At 47.9% G+C, this 14,454-nt stretch overlaps 6 protein-coding genes across 6 annotated transcripts; 3 read left to right on the top strand and 3 right to left on the bottom strand.

The window, feature by feature from the left end:
* The first annotated feature begins 323 nt into the window (after window positions 1–323).
* On the top strand, window positions 324–2,846 carry EV420DRAFT_1513282 (uncharacterized protein). Its single transcript, XM_060471718.1, has 3 exons — window positions 324–384; window positions 434–1,522; window positions 1,630–2,846. Exons 2-3 carry the CDS (start codon window positions 470–472, stop codon window positions 2,839–2,841), a joined length of 2,265 nt encoding a protein of 754 aa, XP_060336246.1. The 5' UTR covers window positions 324–384; window positions 434–469; the 3' UTR covers window positions 2,842–2,846.
* EV420DRAFT_1513284 (uncharacterized protein) lies at window positions 2,847–4,731 on the bottom strand. Its single transcript, XM_060471719.1, has 4 exons — window positions 4,476–4,731; window positions 4,339–4,424; window positions 4,253–4,284; window positions 2,847–4,203 (listed from the first exon to the last, which is right to left on the bottom strand). The coding sequence occupies exons 1-4, from the start codon at window positions 4,519–4,521 to the stop codon at window positions 2,904–2,906; spliced, it is 1,464 nt and encodes a 487-aa protein (XP_060336247.1). The 5' UTR covers window positions 4,522–4,731; the 3' UTR covers window positions 2,847–2,903.
* On the bottom strand, window positions 4,715–7,572 carry EV420DRAFT_1759913 (uncharacterized protein). Its single transcript, XM_060480602.1, has 9 exons — window positions 7,440–7,572; window positions 7,201–7,386; window positions 6,972–7,149; window positions 6,791–6,913; window positions 6,070–6,741; window positions 5,871–6,015; window positions 5,651–5,809; window positions 5,317–5,597; window positions 4,715–5,251 (listed from the first exon to the last, which is right to left on the bottom strand). Exons 1-9 carry the CDS (start codon window positions 7,493–7,495, stop codon window positions 4,859–4,861), a joined length of 2,193 nt encoding a protein of 730 aa, XP_060336248.1. The 5' UTR covers window positions 7,496–7,572; the 3' UTR covers window positions 4,715–4,858.
* A 56-nt stretch (window positions 7,573–7,628) lies between these two features.
* Window positions 7,629–10,324, top strand: EV420DRAFT_1637354 (uncharacterized protein; the record flags this gene model as incomplete). The annotated part of the gene is made up of 12 exons (XM_060476697.1): window positions 7,629–8,184; window positions 8,234–8,278; window positions 8,327–8,463; window positions 8,518–8,631; window positions 8,818–9,080; window positions 9,133–9,204; window positions 9,254–9,388; window positions 9,441–9,608; window positions 9,661–9,723; window positions 9,779–9,877; window positions 9,926–10,124; window positions 10,178–10,324. 12 exons carry the CDS (start codon window positions 7,629–7,631, stop codon window positions 10,322–10,324), a joined length of 1,998 nt encoding a protein of 665 aa, XP_060336249.1.
* An 83-nt stretch (window positions 10,325–10,407) lies between these two features.
* EV420DRAFT_1718701 (FtsJ-domain-containing protein) lies at window positions 10,408–13,454 on the bottom strand (the record flags this gene model as incomplete). The annotated part of the gene is made up of 11 exons (XM_060479731.1): window positions 10,408–10,461; window positions 10,512–11,032; window positions 11,085–11,226; window positions 11,278–11,592; window positions 11,648–12,049; window positions 12,101–12,196; window positions 12,247–12,364; window positions 12,414–12,737; window positions 12,790–13,129; window positions 13,182–13,342; window positions 13,393–13,454. 11 exons carry the CDS (start codon window positions 13,452–13,454, stop codon window positions 10,408–10,410), a joined length of 2,535 nt encoding a protein of 844 aa, XP_060336250.1.
* Window positions 13,455–13,550: 96 nt separating this feature from the next.
* Window positions 13,551–14,454, top strand: EV420DRAFT_1513301 (uncharacterized protein). Its single transcript, XM_060471720.1, has 4 exons — window positions 13,551–13,665; window positions 13,736–13,842; window positions 13,901–14,088; window positions 14,144–14,454. The coding sequence occupies exons 1-4, from the start codon at window positions 13,578–13,580 to the stop codon at window positions 14,163–14,165; spliced, it is 405 nt and encodes a 134-aa protein (XP_060336251.1). The 5' UTR covers window positions 13,551–13,577; the 3' UTR covers window positions 14,166–14,454.

The raw sequence follows: 14,454 nt of genomic DNA on the forward strand, positions 1-14,454 counted from the left end.
TGTTCGACATTTGTTCGAGGTGATTGGTGGGTCGTCGGGAAAGTTTTACCGTGGACCGTTCTGCGTTCGCGTCTCGCTGCGCAATGATACTTAGTAGAGAGCGTTGAGTGCCAGGGCTAGGAACGATTAATTCCATAATGACGATCAGGTCGCCCTGTTGACGGATCCATGTCAAAGGGCCATTTTGCTGTGCTCGACGTCTCTACGTTTATGATTGTTTCTGCGGCGTTATAGATAGCAAATGATAACTCGGACTTTGTGCCCGTCGAGGTGTGATCAAGAGAAACGTGGTCCGAGTCTGGACTGTCCTGGCACGTGATGAACGAAAAATTGAGCTGATTCCATCACCGATTCCAATGCAAAGGCCTTTCTCCTCTTCTTGTTGTAAGTGCAGAATGATTTTAAATCGAACAGTTCAGTTACATTTGCCTAGGAATGGTTCGAAAGCAGTTGGGCGGTGTCGGAGTCCATGCTCAAGAGGACAGGTCTTTTTCCGAGGCCAAATTTTGATCAGACGTATCATTTCTTAGCTGCGTCAAAACATCCCCGTCCTTGCCCCTCATGTCTTCGGTTCTTTCCGACTGCAGCCACTCTCCGTCGTGTAGAACGGGAATTCAACTCTGGCCCAGGTCTTTCGCAGTTCGCAGTACCCGTTCCCAGCCGATATTCGTCAAGCCTTACCCACAGTTCTGCTGCCGTATTGCTCTCTCATCTTATTTCCAACACTCCCACTACCGATGTCCTTGCCTGCAGAGTACGCCAGTCACCCCTTCTCGCCACTTTCTTCTCCCACTCAAAAGACATTCGCCTCCTTTCCGAACAAGTCGCCCGACATGCTCCTTGTCACGCACCGTCAGTAATTCATCTGGCCCTGGTTTTGGGTTCCCATTTGCATGTCAATGTATACGAATGCACTTCACACCATCTAGCCATGGAGAAGAAGTGGGACACTCTTCTCTCTGTTGTCCTCGCAGCCACCCAGCGCGTACGGGTGACTACGCGTCTGCTCAACTGGCGCGTGCGTGCATTGCTGCAAGTCAAGGACTACGCGTCTCTCGAACATGTCTTGGACGAATTCGTAAAGCACGCCGTAAAGCCCAACAGGAGGACTTACCACCTTGTCCTTTCCGGCTACCTTCAAAATGGCGACCTACTACGCTCCAAGGACATCCTTCACAAAATGGAGTCCGATGGAATCCGTCCCGATGCCTTCACTTACACTCTCCTCGCCATCTACTATCGCACGCTCGGTCCGAACTCTCAAGTTCAAGACGTCGCGGTTGCGTCTCTAGAGGACGTTCCCTTGGCTGCTGCAACCTCCATCCTCAATTATCTGTTACGCATGCGTATGGAGGCCAACGACACAGACGGCATCATCTCAGTACTCGCACAGTTCTCATATCATCATATTCTCCCTGTCATCAATGTTGTCACGAGAATGGACCCAACCGCAGAAAGCCCGTTCTTGTTGTCGTCCATAATGCCAGATGCGGCTACTTATGCGACGTCTATCAACTACATGGTGTCTCGTCGTGACATTACCGGGTGCAATGCATCTATTCCACGGAATGATATCTGTCGGTCTCCCCCCACGCTCAGAGACCATCATTGCCTTGCTTCATGTCTTAGTTCGCAGCGAATGATCATCCCACGGCGATACGCTTGGTGGCGGCCATGTGCAAACCCGAATCTGCGTCATTCTTTAAGGTCCTCATGATCTCTCCTTCGCGCGACCCATTACCTCTCGATCCTCAAGGGATTCAATTGAACGTCGGGATTTTCAATGCCCTTCTGAAAGGAATCCTTTGTTTGCATGGTTTGAATGGTGCTATCCCCATTCTCCAGATAATGTACATGCACCGGGTCCGTCCCAATTCCAGCACGCTCGAAATCTTAATTTCACATCTGGTCGCCGTCGAGCGCACGCCTCTTCATATGGTTTCACGTGTGATACAGACCTTCGTTACGAGTCATATTCATCCGAATCTGCGCCATCTGCACGTAATTTTCAGTTCCATTATTCGGCACGAACGTTATCTTCTATATGGCGTCGGTTGGAACAGAACAGCCGCTAGATTCTCCCCCAGCAGGTCTTATCAGGAGTTACCACTTCCGCAGGAAGACGTTCTTACTGGCATGGCTGAGGATTTTGATCCCGTGGCCGGCATTTCCCCTCCCCGGAATCCAGCATACGACAAGCACCTTCGTCCTTTCTTGGATTCTCTCGCCTCGAGGAATACCAGAAGCGACTCTGCGGCTCTTGCACTACGTCTAAAACGGGACGCCACCAGGCTGGAGTTTTCTAGCTCCCAGGCGGTCTTTGACACCTTGCTGCGAAGAGGATTCATGCCCAATGAATATCATTATAGCGCATTGATGGAAGGATATACGCGTTCCGGCGACCTTGAATCTGCGAAGAATCTTCTTGATTCGGCAATCAAGTCCGGCTTGAAGCCTAACGCACTCATGTTCACTATCCTCATTGTCGGGTACGCTCGGGAGGGGAACCCGGAGCAGTCAATGGAAGTGTTTACCCAGATGATCACTTCCGGTATACGTCCCGATGTTCCTTCCATAGATGCGGTTGCAAGCGCATTTTTCGCCGTTGGAGCCTACAAAGCGGCTAGACAAACTCTCATGCGCCTTTGGCATCATATCGAACCCTTCCCGACCCACTTACAGGAAGCTTCTTTGCGAGAGATAGCGGTAGAATTTCGACAACTGGAGAGGAGAAATATCCGTGGCAAGCTGCAGGAGGACGAGCTGCACCGGATATTGACGTCAATTAGACATATTCTTAATAGTCACTCAGCGGAATTCGTGCGGTCTATACATGAATGAAATGAATAGTTACTTAAATTTGATGCAACAATTGAATACAATAAAAGCATTATGCAAGGTCCTTAAGAGAACTTGGCGTCGAGAAGGCGAAGAGCATCGCGAACACCAGCTGCTTGAACTTCACGCACTCTTCGCTGTCCGCATCTCAACAATTCTTCTTCTGGTACCAACCGTGGCGGTGATGCCCGCCCCGAAATTCTGCGCTCGGCTCTCGTACCTCCATCCGCAGGCTGGGGAGATATTGAACGCTCCGGAGTGACAGATCCGGGGGCAGGAGATATGACCACACGAGGCCCTGTACACTTCGACCTTCTAGCAACTACGTCGGCGAGAAGACTGAGGTCGGAAAATGCAACATTAGGATGGGACTTCAACTGCTGCCATGCGTCATTCGTTGGGATAGTCTCCTGATCTGACTTGGCAGATCGTGGTTCCGGTCTACCCAATGCGTCATTCTGCGCACAAGGACAGTCAACGCAAGGCTCCTGCGAAGCTACCGACTGACTGATGGCAGCACAAAATGCCTTCCCAAAAGTGTCGCCGGCGCAAGCCAAGCAGTTGTCAGGATCACCTGAACAACTTGCAACGGTATCAGAATGGATGGGTGATTTTGGACGCAGAGGTGAGACGGGAAATATCTCTCCGACGTTCGTACTAAGACGTCTGCGGCGTAATGGAACGGCGGGTTGATAGGCAGGGAGATTATCCAGTATGGAGGGAACAGTCGGAGGAGGTGAGCCCACACGCAGAATTGGATCGGGGTCATCAAATCTCTCCAGTTTGAAGGGAGAGGATGGTGCCGTTGATTGGATCACGACCTCGCGGCAAACGCAAGGAGTATCTTCACTGCAAAAACCGCATCCGAACGGCGGGAATGGTGTATCAAACGGCGGCTTGGAAGCGGTCGAAAAGTCAATCAAGTTGGCTAGATTGGGAGTCGAGAACGAGGGGTCATGGTCGATAGGTGATTGAGGTGTCTCCGGCGCTTCATTAGACTCCGGCGACGACGCGGTAGATACATTATAAGAAGGAGGCGCCGGCGACTGTGAAGCCTGTGAATCTGAGATGACCCTGCCTTTCTTTCTCGACGACAGAGTGGATGAAGTGGACGCGGGAGATTCATCTCTCGGCCTCTTCTTATTATTTGCGAGTGCAGCATCGCGTTCCGACTCTGCCTTGGAAACTTTTTCTTGGAGAGCCTTGTTCTGCTTGCGCAGCATTTCATTTTCTTCCTTGAGACGTTTAGCGATGTTTTGAAGCGCTACGTTACGCTCTATTTCTCCCTGCTCATAAGACTGCACGCGAGCCTGCAATTCCGCGAGCTGAGACTGTTTTCTCTCTCGGAATGCACGCTGTGCAGCTCTATACGATAATAAGTATATACAAGAAAATTTGTGGCCGGAGAACATACCTGTTCTGAACGCGCCGACCTTTACCGTCTCCCTGGTAATAGTTCAGACGACGTGGCAAATACTGCAGCTACAAAGTACGACGTACATCCGGGTCGGTATTGGATGGTGCGGGATCCTTCTTTGGTTTACGACCAGGCTTGGGCTTGGGTTGAATGACCCATTCTTTAGAGGCTAAGCCGGAAGTCAGACGTTGTTAAGCGAGTATCTGCGAAGAGGTCCTACCTGTCGCCCACAAAGTAGGATTTGTCGAAGATACTGCAGCAGACATGCAGTAGAAAAATATTTACGACGATAAACAGCGAGCTATCTGGTGTCGAATATAGTCGAGCGCAAGATTTAGATGCGGAACATGGGGGAACGGAATCAGGCTACTCTTATCTGATAAGATCGTGGGTTATCTCGGCTATAGTCGGACTGTCGGACTCCGAATGATGCTATTCGGCTTTCGGACTTAATCATGTGCCGCTAAGAATACCCGAAAAATTCACAAGTTTCTAGAGTCACAGGGCGAAGGGAAAACGATGCACGAGTAGCAACGGCGAATGTATATCATCTCATACGAACGCACCATGTAATAAGTATAGAGAATTGAGGATACTTACATCTTAATCAACAACCTCCTCCTCTATCTGCTCAATCACTTCTTCCACCCAGACCTCAATTTCTTCCTTGTCACCATCGCCACCCTGGTCCGCTGAGTAATTTTGACCACGACTTTCAGCAAATTCTTTCTTGGACCTGGTTCGCCAGGCGTTCCATTCATCGACGAGTCTTTTCCGATGAGCAATCAATTCGGCGTTGACAGTAAGATGTTCTTTAGCGTCCTCATCGTCGAAGACACGACTGTACTCCCGCAAGTTCTTTCGTACCTGGCGTTGCTGTTCTTTCGTAAGCAAGGTACGAGGCCGAGGCCGCCAAATAAACTGCTTGAAACGATCTTGTATCTGCTTCATGAGTTCCTGTCCTTTGAAATCCCAAATCGCGTAGCCATTTTCGAGCTATTAGTGGAGTAATATCAGCCAATGGTCTAGAAACCAACCAGAAGCCCAGGACGTAAGCTCACCGTATGAGTCCAGGCGCTAGCGCTAGTAGCGAGATATCGACCGCTTGGGTCCCACTCAACATCCGTGACACCGTAATGGTCTGCGGTGCCTAACAGCTGAATGCCGCTGCCCCAATCATCCTTGGACGTCTGTCCTTCTCGTCGAGTGACATCTTCAACATTGAAATCTAGATCCCAAAATTCCAGCTCCGACTTCGAAGAGGACCCAACTGTTGCAAGCACGACATGTCGCCCACGTGGAGACCATCGTATAGCATTACTGGTTCGGTTGGGGAGCGTTCCTAGACTTTTGTTAGGAACTAACGATATCATCAAATACAGAGAGACGACTCACGCAACAGTTTGAAGTCATTTTTGCCGCGTTCGAGCTGGTAGAAACTGACATCTGTCTTGATTGTGATGCCAGGACCTGGATTTCCTAGATTCGGATCATTGCTGGACACGATAGCAAATCGTTCTCCTTTAGGTTCCCACGAGAAGTCGGTTACAGTGTCTGAGAAATGAAGTCACGGAACAAATGAGATGCCATCACAAATAGAAAGACAAAATTTTACCTTTCAGTTCCACGACTTCGACAGGGTAATCTTTTTCACGAACTCTGAAAATTTCGAGATTACAGAAGATAGATTTTTTCGTCTTGGTGTGACGGTCAACTTTTACACAGAGGAAGTCGCCTTGATTTTGCCAAAACAGTTTGCACTAAATGTTATCACGGTAAACCGTATGCAATAAATGGAGATGGAAAAATCGAACCTCTGTCACGTTGAACAAATTTTTTTGCCGTAAAATTGTGCGACTTGGGAAACTGAGTAGTGTAACACGAGCCGGCTGGTTGGCCACCTCTGGCGTCCAATACACCAACATATTTTCACGCGCCTTAGTCTTACCGTTCGTTGTGGCAGCAGCATCTTTATCTTTGTCCCCTTGAGGACACCATTCAAAGTCGACGACACCTTCGATTTTGAGACTCTTCTTTCCGTGCAAGAACATGCTTGGAAGTTCGTGGACACTAATCATCTGACTGGGAGTGACACGGGCGACAAACTTGTCATCAGGACTCCATTTCAGTACGGGCCATTGCATCTGCTTTTTGGCTTGGGGACTGTCCCCCTCCGTGACGGTGGAAAATGTTCGAAGAAGATAACCGGATTTGATGTCCCAGACAGCAAGATTATTTCCTTCATCGTCCGGAGAGAAATACTGTGGGCCTTGTGTAGCACCTTCGGGGACGACAATTGGCTCATTTGACCATGTAACAAGGTATTGTTCGCATGGCGAAAAGTCGATGAGTTTCACCAGTGGATGAGCGAAACGCTGCTGAGGCTTCCAGGAAGAACCTCCCCATAATCGTACACCTTGTCGATGGAGGGTCGAGATGTAGGTACCCAAGGGTGACCAGGCAACGTATAAGAAATCCTTCCAATCCTAAAGCACTGTCAGAAGCTACAAGACAAGAAGAACAGGAGGTCCTGACAGGTTTGTAAGCGAGTTCACACTGTGAGGGCTTTCCATGCCAATAGATCTCAACATCTTCGCCACGATAGGTGACGTACTGGTCGCGACCTTGTGGATCCGCCAACCATGCACGCAAGTGTTCCTTAGAACAAAGTATTAGAGGAATGGTGAATAAGATTCAATTGACTGATATTATTCACCCTGGGAATGTATTCCTCTGTTTCCGGTTCTACATAGGTTTCGTCCAGATCCGCGTATTTCTCGATGTCGGTGAATTTATTGACTTTGAACTGATGTTTGGCATCGAAAGGATGGTTATGCATCGTCGCGATGGCCATATTGGCATCTTCCGGGGAACGAAAGTCAATGAAGATATACCTAAAGACCGTTGTTAGAAGTCTTTTTTTTGCCGAATACAGCCAGACACACCCTTTGCCTTTTCCCATATTGTCATCCCATGGTACGAAGATATCATCCGGCTTTATTGGGCAGCCTTTCCTGGAGAATTCCTTGGAAATTTTTGCGAGCAATTTTTCCAATTTTGATTTGTCGATGACGGGGATACCGTCCACGACTACTGTATTGTCAAAGCTGTCATCGTATTCAACGCGGTATCTAATAGGACCCAGTCAGAACACGCTAAACCTTCTGAAAATGAAAGCTCATACTTTGCTTCAATGTCGGAGCAGTCAATGTCGTCGACATTGTCAACGATTCCTGGCATTTTGAGGTGGTTGTCGAGCGTCCTGAATCCTGATTTGACAAGCAAAAAGTGGTTGTTTGTGCACGTTTGAGCCCAAGGGTCGGCTGTCAGTTTCCATTTTGAAGTCAGAAAACGACGACCATCGTTCCTTTGGATGTCGATTTACCGCGTTGGACGCGCTCTGCAACGGCCTCTTTGTTCTGCCTGCATTCTTTCTCGATTTCATCGCCTGTATGCCACTGCCGCAGTGCAGCCTGCCCCGGCAACCGCCAGTAACGACCACGCCGAATCTTCATCCGGGCCTTCACCGCCAAAGGCTTCAAAACGAAAATCCACCAAGAAAAAGAAACAGGATGCACCTCCTCGAAAGACCGTGTTGGAAGAGAGTAGGGTGCATTCCCATCTCGCATCCCTGCAGGCTACAAAGGGTGTCTTGACCCTCGATGAGCTTGAGCGACACAAGCCTTCTGGTCTCGCGCATCCACAGTCTCCACAATACGAAGAACAGTATTCAGAACTTCACAACCTTTTACTGCGCTCTTTCAACAGCAAACAACTCATCCAGTTTATACGCCTTTCTGGCTCCAACTTACCGCTGTCACGCGACAAAAACTCGTTGGCTACGATAATCCTTGAGGAAGTCTGGAATCTACCATCTCTTTCCCAGATAAAGAAGGACAAAAAGGAGCGTACTGAAATGGGCTCTCAAAGTATGTCTTTTGCTCCGGACCTTTGCACATATTATCATTTCATTTTTAGCATATCCACTGGATCGACGCCAATCATTTTTAATCCTTGGGAAAGGTCCATTTCCTCCAGTATATCCTTGTATACGTGACTCACGTTACATAGATGGAGTCGATCTCCTTGCCCTGTCCACCAAATACAAAGTCCAGATGTCGTTTTCATCCAATCCATTGTCCTTAAAAGTGTCAGGTTTAAGAGTGCACCTGAATCAATTGAGTGAACATATACTGTGTTTCAAGGAGGTACCGCCAACTTTTTCTTTTGATCTATCAGATGCTAATGTGAATGTGCGCAAGAGTATACGTGACGAAATCTATCAGCTTCCGACGAAATTACCCATCCGAGCCGACCTGTTGCAACGCGTGTCACGCTTGGCAGGAGCTTTCACGGAGAATCTCGAAAATGGGACGGTCAGTGATCACAGCCTCCATTAACGGTGAGGCCGAATTGAACCGAAGGACGCAGATACGGATAAGCTACAAAGTAGATCAACCTCAAGCATTGGTCCATGCGAAGCGGTTAGCTACGCGGGCTTCGTGTGAGGCTAGTATCATCCATTCTTGACTGCGCCTTGTTACTAAAAATCGACTTATTAGTCCCTGTCAAATCCTGAACGAGATATGTTGGTACATATACCGCCTGGAATACCAAGTTCCACCCCAGTCCCCCTCTCAATGTTTCCTCATACGTATTCCCTGTATCCTTTCTTGTCACCTCGTTCTGTACCGTGGACTTCAAACGGCGGCGGATCATTCCGAATACGACGAGTTGGCGAATGGCTTGGCATTAGTTCTAGGGAAGATTTACTAAAATCTGGAGGGCTAGCTATGGGCCGAGGAACTATTTTGACAAGGGAAGCGTACGTCACTTTGCTTGTTTTTTTCTCCCTTCAGATAACTTACATGTAGCAGGGAAAAAGAGGATATCAGACAAATGCTCAAGAATGTGGTCGGCGTCGATGAAACCAAAATCGTGACAGCTTCGTGAGTTTTGCTTTACTCTATCAGATGATACTAAAGGTGACCCCCTCAGCTTTGGGCATATACTCCTGAACACTCCTCTTTCAACGAAGACGACACTTGTACCTCCCCTGAAAGGAAATTGGCCTTTAGCGGACATTCTCAAGTGGATGAAAGAGTACACCATTCCCAGCACATTCTCAACCAGGTTTGCCCATGTATCAAACTCTGTTCGCTTGTACAGTTAACGATTTTTGCAGCGTACCAGCGGCAGTACTTGAGTTGACGCCCTCTAAACAACGCACATTACACCGTCTTATTTACCGACAAGTGTCTCCATCTGATCCACGAGAAAATCAGAGCTCCGCAAAAACAATTAGATTTGAGATGGCGTTAAATGCCCCACGGGAGGAGAGTCCAAACGGAAGGTCAGTACATAACGCGTTGGAGCAATGACATGAATTATAATTCGGGTTCAAGTTCTTTCTCACCTTCGGCCTCTATTGGATCTGAGCAGTCCTTTGATTTGATGTTACCCGACCGGTGGGCGGTTTTAAATGGCGTTGTTTACATGACTAACATCGCCTCACTGATGCAGTCCGACGGATGTCCAATTTTCTGTATCAGACACGAGTAGTCTGACCATGAGTGAATGGCCTTCGGAACTGAAGGGATATTTCAATGCACTGCAATCTTTGTTCGTACATGTTTTGTCGTATTCGTTCTGCCACTGATCTTGTTACAGTATTCTGGGTTCCGATGATGGCGAACCTCAGCCAGAGACACCACTGACGCTTCGTCATGGGGACGAAACATACGTTCTTAACTTCAGTTCCAGTGTACGACAACACATCGATACTATCCCGGGGGCTGATTTCCAGTCCGATTTTATGAGTGAAAATGAGTTGGATCTCGAAAGCGATCAGAAATCTAGTGTGTGCAAGGTAATTGAACAGCCCTTTGATCCAGGGTATCTCTTATACTGATATCTATTAAGGTCGTCTGCCAAAGTGTGTTTAATGATGCCAATTGGAGGTCGTTTATGAAGACCTGCGACTATCTCTCGACCCTCTCTTCTCGTGTCAACCCTCCTACTTCGCTATTAGAAGAGTCAGTTGGAGATCTCGAGACGGCAAGATTTTGATTATATGTATAATATTCTAATAGACGCCCCACACATCAACGGATACACAAATCGTAAGAGTATTATTGACAAACAAGATGGGTCTAAGTGCGTTTCCGCTTTTTGTTGGCCTTCTCAATACGCTTCTTTGCTCGGACCTATAGGGAGAGCATTCAGTACGTCTCCTGACGACAAAGCGCTTAATTACCTCTTTCTTCATTCTAGAGTCCACCATAGTATATCGGCCCTTGACGCCTTTTGGTCGTCCTTTGACTCCTTTGTGGTCACCTTTGGCGACGACAACTTTCACCTCCTTCTTGGCTTTCTTTCCGGAAGACATCCCTTTCCGCATGAGCTTCTCAATTTGTTGCGCCTTCTCTCTCTCTGTCATATCAGCGGTGTCGTTAACACCCTCAGCCTTTTTCATCGCTTTCTCTAGTCTCTGTGCCGCTCTAAATTTCTTTCGACCTTTAGCTTCGGCTATCTTCTTGATAGGACGAGCATCCAGAGCCCGTTGTTTGGCCCGAAGAGCAGCGACGGCTTCCTTTGTGACTGGCAAATTTGGTTTGTAGTGTTTTGATTCATCGTCTAAAAACCACGATGGAAGTCCATCCCTGGAGTTGAGGGAGTAACGATTAAAACCGTCATTGATCAGTTGTGTCCGTGTCTTTTCGCGGTTGACCAACTGCTGAGCAAGGGTGACAGCTTCGGGTGTTACCAGTCCCAGCGCTGAAACTCTGTTAGAAAAGAAGCATACCAAGAAAAATGTCTCCAAGCTAACCTTTAATTTTAGCCTGCTTCGCCTCGTCCTCATTTTCGCCTTCAACATCCCACATGTCGACATCATCGTTTTCCTGTGCAGGAACGATTTCAAAGTCATCATCCTCGTCTTCGTCCTCATCGTCATGTTGTGATTCTGACATCTAAAAACAATGATATTCCAGACCGGTGCTGAAAGAGCATTTAAAACATACCTCGAAGGCCTCCTCAACACCATCAGATTCATCTCCATCAGAAATATCGTCTAGGTCGTCCATGTTTGCGAACACGTCTCGGCTGAACCAAACACTGGTCGCTGGATTACTGGGCTCCTGCAGCTTCGTAATTAAACGGGTCTTTTTGGAACCGTCAGGAGCATTATCAGTGCGCCGGCGCTTCTTTGAGGGAGCGTCGTCGATATCACTCTCGTCATCAGAGCTCTCATCGTCATCGTCGTCCTTGGCCTGCTGCAGCATATCGTAACCACCGGTTTCACTTCCTGATTCTTCATCACTATTTTCGTCAGGACCCTTTGATTCCTCCCCATTCTTCCCTATGTGTGTTCTTCTCCCTCGCTTCCTTGACTTTGAATTTTGCATCGCGTTCACGGAGATGATCCCGGTAAGCATCGTACATTCCGTCCAACTCCAACTCCAAGCCTTGCAGTTTTCTCTCCCTCTCCTCATCGGAATCTAAGGCGTCGGGCTCATCGCCACTATTCTGTCCAGCGTCACTGTCGTTATCATCACTTCCTTCACCATTAGCAAATTTCGTAAGATACCCTCGCCGTCGGAGATTTTCAGTGGTTTCCAAATCGAAGACATCCTCTTGGCCAACGCCAAGAGAGGCGTCTTGTTGGTCCAAACCAATGTCTAGAGGAGCAGTCATTTGAAGCTGCATCCGTTGTAGAGTTCGAGTGCGTATTTCATTGGCTCGCCTTCGCTCGCGCTTGCTTCGTGCGGCAGCCTCTGCGTTGAGCCGCTCTAACTGTAGTGTATGATTAGTGCCATGTTATTATCACATAATGTATCAACTTGCCTCGTCCTGGATTTGCTGTTCTTCATCGACCTCCTCTGTTACTTCAACGGCTTCTGTTATCTCCTCGGTATCCTTAGTCCTTACGTCTATACCAAGCTACTGAAACATGAGGCAAAGAAAAATCAAGCTCAAGCAAGGCAACTCACTTCTTCTCGCAGAGCTGATCTCCATTTTAACAAAGCCTTGAAGTCACCCTTGCCTAAAACCTTGAGGTCATCCAGATTCACTTTGACATCCGCGGTAGTAATGGGCAAGTCCAACCACCTAGGAAGAGAGGTCAATATCACGTTGCCATAACGGAAGCGGAACTTACGTTTTCTCTTCCTCAGTATCGAATATAATTTTGTTTACGGATCCGAGTACGGAAATAGGATCTGTACTGTTCACGAATTCCGAGACAGGACATGCTTTGAACAACGTATAATCTCCGTCAGCATAACCATCTCGTTTCCGTCGCTTCTTTTCCGGTTGGAAGACATTGGCTTGGGCATGGCTATTGATAACGCCCTTGTCAACACCTTCGGATACCGATGCAGCTAGGTCCTTGAAGACGTGTTTGGGGTCAAGGAATTTGGGGTCGATGTGTTTAGGTGCATAAAAATCCCTGCATACGACGAAAATTTCTGCTGAAACGTTCCTTGCACGTCCTTTCAACTGCATGTACAATTGTGATAATGGCTGCAACGCACCTGGATGAAGGAGGTTTCGTCGCTTCAACTTTTCCAAACAACTGATTGAACACCCAAATGAGGTTGTTGTAGTCCGCACTGCGGAAAACCTTGGTCACAAACGTTCCACCTTTTATCAAGAATTCCACAGCTAGTTTCAAACTCATTAGGACGAGTTCAGATTGACTGTAGGCATCTTGAATCCACGCAGTTCCGACATTGGGGGCACCATCATGGAGAACGACATCGGCTTTCCAGTCCTTCAGCTCTCCTCGAAGGAGGTTTCGACATTGAGGTGTAGTGATATCCGAAGCAAATGTCACCACTCGGGGAATTGGCTTGATTGGCACAAGGTCGACACCTGGATTCAAGTTAGGCGTCGTCAGTTGAGCAGATGTATTTAAGATACTCGCCAACAATAACGCTATTAATGGGCATATATTTACTAGCAACTTGAAGCCATCCTCCAGGTGCAGCGCAGAGATCGATACAACATCTTGCTGACTCTAGAAAGGCGTATTTTTTGTTGAGTTGAATAAGTTTGAACGCCGAACGTGCTCGGTATCCCTGCTCCCTTTGGAAGATACTTGAGGATACGATAACAAGTGGAAAGAAAATGCTTACTTTGCAAGTTTGTAGTATTTGTCCAAGCGACCCTTGCCCGTTTTCTTTTGGGCCTTCCCCATGGTGCGAAGAGTAAGTGGACAAGAAAAAAGATGTCCCTCGGCCCGGTGACTCCGGCGGCAAACACGGCACAATAAGCCAGTAAGTTTGCAACATAACTTTCTTCTGCTTCCAAGCCCTGTCGCATGTCACAATCAGAACCACTATTGCCAAGGCGCAATATGAGAACTTTTCCTGGTCCCGGACTGTTGTGGAGGACTGGTGCTATCTTCGGTCAGTTTCTTTTATTCTCTACGATTCTGTGTTGAAGGACGAGTTCGGACTGACATGTAATGCCGTCTAGTTACGGCGGGCGTCATTGCTGGCGCTTTCGGGGCGCATAGCTTGCGGGGTAGACCCGGTATGACTCCCGACAAGATTGCTGCTTTCAAGACTGCGTCCGAATATGCTGTGAGTTGCACTGTTCACTGCCGGTTGCATAGAAAGCGCTCGTAACCTCTCACTCCAGGTTTTCAACGGCCTCGCATTGCTACTGGTGTCTATGCATCCTCGATTTGCATTCCATCCCTTTGCTGGACCTGCAATCGCTGCAGGAGGGCTTTTGTTTTCAGGATCAATATTCGCACTGACCCTGAACAGCAAATTGAAGCCTTTGGGTCCCGTAACGCCACTAGGCGGAGTTTGCCTCATTGCAGGGTAAGTCATTGTATTGAATATACGCGCCATTCTGGTCCTAATGAGGAGAGTACAGATATCTCTCTCTTGCCATTTGATAAATCTCATAAACTGGTCCGTGTTGACTGCGTAGCATATTCATACAGCTTTATTTTTTGGTTGGCTCGACAGTCCGTGTAAGTCAAGCATCGTGCAAAGATCACGGGAATGCACCTGGAGAAATTGCGTGTGTTGACCTCTACTTAGTGACTCAGACTTGTGCATTTTCATTGATCATGACACAATACTTTTATGAAAGCCAAAGAAAGCAAAGTAGGCACAGCAAATCAAGACAAAGTATTAAAGTGTACTACCCAGACTTTCAGAAAGTCGTTTCGTCATACTTAT

The sequence above is a fragment of the Desarmillaria tabescens genome (genome assembly GCF_030435595.1).
Source record: "Desarmillaria tabescens strain CCBAS 213 chromosome Unknown EV420scaffold_5, whole genome shotgun sequence".
Lineage (NCBI taxonomy): Eukaryota > Fungi > Basidiomycota > Agaricomycetes > Agaricales > Physalacriaceae > Desarmillaria > Desarmillaria tabescens.